The 8997-nt window shown below is 36.0% G+C and overlaps 1 protein-coding gene across 1 annotated transcript; it reads right to left on the reverse strand.

The window, feature by feature from the left end:
* Nucleotides 1–274: 274 nt before the first annotated feature.
* On the reverse strand, nucleotides 275–1272 carry LOC131408166 (olfactory receptor 8A1-like). Its single transcript, XM_058544720.1, has one exon. It carries the CDS (start codon nucleotides 1232–1234, stop codon nucleotides 275–277), a length of 960 nt encoding a protein of 319 aa, XP_058400703.1. The 5' UTR covers nucleotides 1235–1272.
* Nucleotides 1273–8997: the final 7725 nt, after the last annotated feature.

Below are 8997 nucleotides of genomic sequence, written 5' to 3' on the forward strand. Positions count from 1 at the left end.
TTCTAAATATATGTTATGTTACAATCAAGATAGATACAGGTTGACCAGAGGCCAGGGAAAAACAAACAAACAGCCGATCCTGGAAGGAAAAAAACATGAGCTTGAAACCAGCAAAGATTTAAGCAGAGTCAGACATCAAACATGTGAAAAGGAGAAACAAAAGAGGGAAAAATGAGTTAATGCTCTCAATCAGTCACGTTGAAAAGTGGTTGTTCTCCATTTCTGTGAGTGTAAATTTTTAGAGGGCTTTTTCCCTATATTTCTATCCCAATAATCAACCTGAGAAAGAATAATAAAATTTGCATCCAAAGAGTTTTCCCCTCAACGTTTTATGCATGATGGCCTTTACCTCCTTATTCCTCAAGCTGTAGATTAGGGGGTTCAGCATAGGGATCGCTGTGGTGTAGAACACGGAGGCCACATTCTCCTGGGCCAGGGAACTGGCTGTGGAGGGTTTTAAGTACACGAACGAAGCAGATCCATAAAATAATGCCACAGCTACAAGGTGGGAGCTGCAGGTGCTGAAGGCTTTGGTCTTTCCCTCTGTGGTGCTGATGTGGAGGATGCTGGAGAGGATGAAGGCATAGGAAGCAAAGATTGTTAAGCTGGTGACTATGATGTTAAATCCACCCACAAAGAAAGTTGTCATCTCAATATCATAGGTGCAAGAGCAGGAGAGCTTCATAAGGGGAAGAATGTCACAGAAGTAATGACTGATGAGGAGCTCACAATAGGACAGTTTAAACATGAGGCCAGTCTCTATTGTTGAGCCAGTGAGCCCCATGGCATAGACCACAGCCACCAGCAGGGAGCAGACTTGATGAGACACGATGATGTTGTAAAGCGAAGGGCTGCAGATGGCGACATAGCGGTCGTAGGCCATCACTGTCAGCATGTAACACTCAGCAATGACAAACACAAGGAAGAAGTAGAGCTGTGACATGCACCCCGCATAGGAGATGACGTTCTTCTCTGACACAAAGTTCACCAGCATTTTAGGAGTAATGACAGAGGAGTAGCAGAGATCCACGGGTGACAGATTGTTGAGGAAATAGTACATGGGGGTGTGAAGCTGAGCATTCAGACAAATCAGTGTGAACATGCCCAGGTTCCCTATCATGGTAACTAAGCAGATCGAAAGGAAGAGGAGGAAGAGGGGGAGCTGGAGCTCTGGACGATTTGTTAATCCCCCGAGAATGAACTCTGTCACTGTGGAGTGATTTTCTCGTTCCATTGTCCTCTTGTTGGGAGCCCTGTGTGGGTGGGAGAGAAGAACCCCGTGAAAGGCTGCATCTTGGACTGCTGGGTGAAGCTAGTTTTGAGCATGTGGCGTCAGCTGAGCTATCCTGGGCTGTTTCCTGATGCATCTTCCACTCATCCTACTGTTGGCTGGGAGAGAGAGCAGATACTGGTTGTTTCAAAGATCATGAAGATGAGAGGAAAATGGGGGCAAGATCTGGAATTTTTTACCACTTTTATGTTTCTCAAATATCCTAGAGCAGTTGTTCTTAAAATGTAGTCCCTGGAGCAGCAGCATTGACATCACCTAGAGATGGCAGAGATGCAAACTCTCAGGCCTCACCCCAGACCTACCAAATCAGGAACTCTGGGGATGGAGTCCAGCATCTGTGTTTGAACATACGAATACTTTCTCCAGGTGATGCTGATGCATGCAAAGTTTTGAGAAGCTCTACCCTATAAGGAACAAGTAGTATATTTCATATTTTGTAGTTGAAGATGTGTTTTGCTTCAGAAAAGAAATTTCCCTGTCATCTATGCAATTCCTAAATATTCACTGAATGTGAACATACAGACACCTTTCTCAAATTGATGCAGTGTGAGGACAATATGGTAGTTACAACTGTGTAATTGAGTATGTCAATTTCTGTATCTGAAAGATGAAGAAATTAGTGATACCAATTCCAAAAGTGGTTGTAAAACTACATGGGATAATGCATATTTAGAAAATTTTTTTGAAGCACTTGGTTCCTATAAAAATGTGAATTGTCATTAGGTGTCTGGAATTTGTTCTTTGTTTTTCACTTGACTTAGGTCCTAAGACAGTGGTTCTCAACACTGGCTGTATACTACAATTACTTGGGGCATTTAAAAAGTATTGATATCCTGGGTTCCTCCCACAGAAGTTCTGATTTAATTGATCTGTGGTGCAGCCTGAGCCCTAGCACATAGTACAGGCCAGAGTGAGTGCTCAAAGGCTATTATTATTATTACTATTGTTATTATTATTTTCATATCATAGTATCAAACCATGGCCTCATTATCTCCCTAATGGCAGTGAATTAAATTATAGATATATCCCTAAGAAGCATGGATTATCATTGCTGGATACGATACCTATGGACATTCCCATCTCTGAGATGTATTTCTTAAGCTAAAAACTTTAAATTCTCACTATTTTAATTGCCTCATTATATAATTACTAACTTTCATGTAATACTTTTCAAAGGTTGATCTCATCAACTCCTCCTAAAATTTTTGGTTTTGAGGAGAAATGTCTTTATAGTAGTATTATCATTCCCATTTTCATATTGAGAAAACCGAAGTGCCAGACACTAAGTGATTTGCCCGAGGACTATTAGTTATTCAGGACTTGGAACTCAAACTGCTCTCTCCTGACCATGAACTTCTTCCCTTGACCCAAGTGTGTGCCCTTATATATCTGCGCACATACAGCTCTAAGCAACGCTGTGGCTGAATGTGCTTTAGATTTGTTGTCTTAGTTTGTGCATAGCATACGAAAAAAGAGGAATGCTAGATTATCTTTTCCATTCTCTAGGGAATTGAAACTCTAAAAGTTAAATAAGTTACCCAAAGTCATACAACTAGCAAGAGGCAGAACTGGGCCTAAAACCCAGGACTTCTGACCACCCATCTGTTTTCTTTCCACTACACGATATCGTTTTGCTGTAGCTTATCTTCGTGTAGCACTTTATTATTATTTAGTAAACTTAACATATTGAATTTTTGGATACAGAGAACAAATGTTATTGTTATTTCAGGTGCATTTAAAAAAATTACAAAGGCAATATATACGCATTTTAGAAAATTAGAAATACAAAGAAGCAAAAATAAAATACCATTTTTCGGCTACTTGGAGACTAACACTCGTAATGGCTATCCTTCTAGATTTTTTCTATGCATATATGTATTTACATGTGTATAAGTATATATGTACTTTTTAAAAAACAGTTTGTAACCTCCTTTTTTAATGTATCTCTTTAAAATATATATTCTCTTTGATCCCTATAATAAAAATAGCTCTGGCACTAACTGTATTTCCTTTTCTTAGGTGTAAGAGTGTTTAAATCCTTAGTATGTGGTATGAAGACAAGAAAATCTGCATTGCATTGTAAACCTTATATGTTAAATTATTGGTGGTGAGATATTTAACTTCATAATAAATACTGTCAGAGATAACTAATATTCTTTAGTATTATTTCCATTTGCTACAAGGGAGAAAAATTTCTTCTAGATAACAGTAGGTTAAAAAAATCTTACATATCTCCTTGTACCCAGTTTACACCTCTTAAAACAATAAGAAACATAGGAAATCTGCCTTGAAATTACCATTACCAGAAATCAAAGTGCTTTACAAAGCAGTGCAGCGTGAACACCATTCACAGTGCAGATGGGAAAGTTTTCAACACCATTGATTGAACTTTTTACTCTCAAAATCGTCTAATAATATGAAATAGGCACTCATGACCCACATGCTTGATATCAGTTACTACAATTATTACTTCTAGTTTTACCAGACCATCAGAGGCTCAGGATTGCTGCTGATAAGAACACAGCACACAAAGAAAAAACACTTAGAGATGAAGGTAAACGCATGGTTGGAAATAGCCTGCATTAGAAACAGGAGTCATAGAAGAAATATTTTCTCATGAAATTGCTTTAAATCTGTAATTAAATACCTGTGATGAAGAAAAATGGAACACAGTCTCCTGGAAATTGTAGGGGATGCCTTGGTTTCAACAGTCAGGAAAAAAATATCAGGAAATGAGAGAATCATACACATTTATATCTAGTCCTAAATTTACTCAGAGGCCTGCACAATCATGGTAAACGCGTCCCTGAGATTGGGAGACTGGGGGGGGGGTGTGTTTATATACATATATATAGGCAGAACTTCCCCTGGGATGCAGTCATTTCAGAGACTAAAGTCCTTGCTAAAGGAGCAATTAGGGTCTTGGTTTACACCTGTGCTGTGAATCATGTTTTTGTCTCCCAAATGTGTTAATTTTCCTTTTATTGGAAGTCATCTGGCAGCTCTGGAAACTCAGAGTCTGATGCCAGCACTCAAATATTTTATGACCAACAACCCCACCATCATCATCATCATCACCACCACAACTTCAGTCATTACCATCGACATCATCATCAGTTACTACCATTATTGTTGTTACTCATCATTAGTTATTCACCATTAAGCACAGTCAACTAGTCCTTAAATGTTTATTTTAAAGAGTTTTTGAAACAAACTCAAATATTTTACTAAAACAAACTGTGCAATTTCAGTAAAGGAATGTTCGTTTATAAGGAATGTTAAATTTGTCACCCAGCTGCTGCACCTGTAGACTGAAAGTGTAGAATGGCAGGAGGCTGAGGGACATAAGAAGGTAGATTGATAAGAACTCTTCACTCATACGTTCTTATTCGTGAGAGAGATATGTTCATAAGAAAATGTATTTTTCAAAAATACATTCAGTAATATATTATCCATGAAAATAAACTTTTTATTTTTAGATAATTGTAGATTCACATGCAGTTGTAAGAAAGAATGTAGAGAGATCCTGTGTACCTTTTATGCGGTTTTCCTCACTGGTAACATGTTGCCAAATTATAGTACAATATCACACCCAGGATATTGCATACTGCCATATTCAATCCACTGATCTTATTCAGATTTCCATAGTTTTACTTATAGTCATTTGTGTGTGTGTGTACATTTAGTTCAATGCAATTTTATCACATGCATAGGTCTGAGTATCCACCACCACAGTCTGATAAAAAAAAAATTACATCACTTTTGTTTTCTAATTTTCAAAATAATGATTTGGTTTCTTACTATCCTTCAAAGGTGAACAGTTATTTTTCTTTAGTATCCTTATATTGTCACTGCTGAAAAATATATTTTCTGTTTTTCAGTCCATTGCAATTATCATCCTTTTATTGCTCAAAATTTTCTGTCTTTGGTCTGTGGAATTCCCTATAGTTTCTCTCTTGAGTCTTTTTGACACAGTATTATTAGTGTCTAATACTAATTGTTATCTGATAGGATAAGATGTTCTGAGCTCATTTCATACATTTCATTCTTCATTCCAGGTATCAACCATTTCTCCAAGATACTTTGTTTATTTTAGTGGTGAAATGGCGTGTCAAGGCCAAAATTTAGGTACTACAGAGGCTCATTGCTTCTGAGTTAGTTATTGTTTCTAGGTCCTTTCTAAAAAGGACTAGGAAATTTAGGACTACATGATTCTCAAAGGATCTGTTTTTTATTAAAAAAAGACCAACAGTTTTACTAGGATATGTTTTGATATTTGATTTTGGGCAATTTTTTTAGGTGTGATGTTTCTTTTCAATATGTTACTTGATCTTTTTTTTTTAACACTAGGAAAAATTCCTTGAATTATAATTTTTATTATTTGTTCTATTCTTGGCTTTGGTTTTCTCCTTTGGGGCTACTATTCTATGTAGATTAGATCTTCTTTGACTTGTTTCTACATTTATTACTTTCCCATTAATTCTCCTCATTTATTTTTTTCTATTTATTTTTCCCATCTTTTTCACCTTCTATTTCTTCTAAGATATTATCTCTCGTGTTTGCTTGCTCTTCTGCTACTTCTAATTTCAGTCTGAATTTCCTGAGTTATTTTTTCTTTTATTTCTAATAATTTCTTGAGTTATATTGCATAACTTATGAGTTTTTCTAATTCAGAGTTTTCTTGTTTTTTTCATACCTTGTATCATTTTCACAATGTGTTTTACCTCGTTTTGAAATAATAGTATTCATTTATTTGTGGAAATGTGGTGTGGACTGAATTGTGAGCCCCCCCATAAGCCATCCACCACAAGCAAGTGAAAAACTGGACAAAATATATAAAATAATTGTTTTTAGACATTGGACAGGTGTTGCTGAATCTAAGACAGAAGAGGAACAAATGAGGTGAGCCTTGTATTAACCCTGACTTTTTGACTGGAGACCCTTTCTAGATGATGGATCAGAGCAGGTATATGCAAAGAAAGCACAGAATTGTTGGTGAGCTGAGAAGAAGCAAACCAGAGTTTTGGGAGGCTGAAGTAGCTGGAATATGTATAGAAGCATATTGAAGCCACACAAAGCAAGAATTCTAGAAATCTGCATCGGGGTCTCCTTGTGTCTTTGAGTACTAAGCTATGCATTTATAAGATAAAACTCCACGAATCTGGGCAAAGAATAAATACTTGGATACTTCAAGCTAAAAATTATCATAGCTTACACAGTACTCTGAGATGTTTGTGTTACAACCAGTCATTAAGGTGATCTCCTTAGAGATGATCTAAGGTGATCTTCCATAGAGTCTAGAAGATTTATGTCTTAACATTAGAGCTAAATTAGTTCCAGAATAAAAGTTATACTTGATATGTACTTACAAAGCTTAAATCAAGCCTCAAAAACATCAAGCCAAACACAAGTAGCTAAACTGGCTGCCAAAACAAACTTTAACACTCTTTAAGGAAATAAAAAAACAATTCAGAGTCAACAATGTCCAGATGCCTATCAAAAATTTCTAGACATTAGAGTAGTGGGAGAATGTGCAATAAAAATAGGATAAAAATAAATAGAAATAACAGATCTGATGAAATTAAGAGCAAAGAGTTAAAAATACCTATTATGAATTTATACAAGTATTTAAATGAAGATGTGAACATAACGAAAAGAAAAATGGAAGATATAAAAGGAATGAAAAAGAATTTTTAGAGATGAAAAACAAAAAATGAAAATGTATTGAATTAACTTAGTAGCAGATTAGACATAGAAGAAGAAAAGATCAATGATAGAGCAATAGAAATTATTAAAACCAAAGCGCACACACACAAAATGAACAAACTCAATAGCTTGTAGAACAATATCAGTTGGTCTAATAACTGTGTAATTAGAGTCCCAGAAAGAGAGGAGACAGGAAAATTATTGAAGACATAATAACTAAAACATTTTATACTGGATAGGTGGAGATATAGATGATATAAGAAGTGCAAAATGTTGTTGAGCTGGGTGTTGGATACATGATAATTTAGTAAACTATTCTCTTTACTTTGTATATATTTTAAATTTTCCATTATAAAGTGTTAAAAATTTAACAAAATCGATAATAGAGCCAAGGGTAAAAGCAAAATCTTCCAAACTTCTAGAAGACAAACAGAATATTTTCACAATGTTGATATAGGATAAGAGATTTTAAACTAGGCACAAAAGCACTCACCATAAAAGACAAAAATGACAATCAAACTTAAAAATAAAACTTCTACTCTTTGAAACAGACTATTAAGGAAATGAAGAGACAAGACACAGACTGGGAAAAGATATTAAATGTCAAAGGACTTGAATTCAGAACATATAGAGAACTCTTAAACTCACTAATCAAGAACACAAATAACCAAATTAAAATTGAATAAAAAATTTGGATAGATACTTCACAAAAGAAGAATTGCAAATAGTCAAGAAACACATGAAAATTTGCTCAATATCATTAGGCATCAGGTAAATGCAAATTGAAAACACACTGAAATAACACTATGTGCTCACAGAGATGTTAAAAAAAACCTGACGATATGAAGTTTTCTTGAGAAGATAGAGAGCAAGTGGACCTCTCATATACTGCTGCTGGAAATGTAAAATTAAACAACTTTGTAAAATCCTTTGGCAGTTTCTTATAAAGTTAAACTTGCCTATGTTCAAACAATTCCACTCTAAAATATTTATCCCAGGTAAACGAAAACATCTCTTCAAAGGGTTTTGCTCATGAATGCTTATATCTGTTTTATTCTTAATAGCCCAAACTGGAACCAACCACCTATCAACAAGCGAATGGATAAACAAATCTGTGGATATAGTAATACAATGGATTATTACTCATCAATAAAAAGGACATATTACTCATACACACAACAATATGAAAAAAAGCACTGTGCTGGGCAAAAGGCATCAGACACAGAAGAGTACATTCTGTATGGTTCTAGGTATATGAAATTCTACTACATCTGGCAAAACTAATCAATAATGGTAGAAAGCAGGTTAGTGGTTGCCTGGGCTCAGGAATAAAGGGAGATTGACTGCAAAGATGTATAAGGGGACTTGGTGTGGTAATGCAAATTGCTCAAGTACAATAGTTGTATTTAATAATTTATTGTATTTAAATCAGTAAGTTGATTTAAAATGGAAAAATAGAAATGGCCAACAAACAAAAATGCCCAATGCCCAATGCCCAACATCACTAGTAATCAAAGAAAGTGAATTAAATAATGAGATATTTTCAGAATGAAATTAGGTTGAGAATTTTTTGAATGGTAAGATCTACGTTAGCTAGGACATGGGGAAAAAGGAACTCTCCTGTATTCTTCATAGGAGCATACATTGGGAAATGGTGGTGTAAATACAATTCAGCAGTATGTATGAAAAGCCTTAATAAAAAGCACATCATTAGGGGGCCGGCCCGGTGGCGCAAGCGGTTAAGTGCGCGCGCTCCGCTGCGGCGGCCCGGGGTTCGCTGGTTCGGATCCCGGGCGCGCACCGACGCACTGCTTGGTAAGCCATGCTGTGGCGGCGTCCCATATAAAGTGGAGGAAGATGGGCACAGATGTTAGCCCAGGGCCGTCTTCCTCAGCAAAAAAGGAGGAGGATTGGCGGATGTTAGCTCAGGGCTGATCTCCTCACCAAAAAAAAAAAAAAAAAAAAAAAAAAAAAAAAAAAAAAAGCACATCATTAGACAC

Source organism: Diceros bicornis, chromosome 7 (assembly GCF_020826845.1).
Source record: "Diceros bicornis minor isolate mBicDic1 chromosome 7, mDicBic1.mat.cur, whole genome shotgun sequence".
NCBI lineage: Eukaryota > Metazoa > Chordata > Mammalia > Perissodactyla > Rhinocerotidae > Diceros > Diceros bicornis.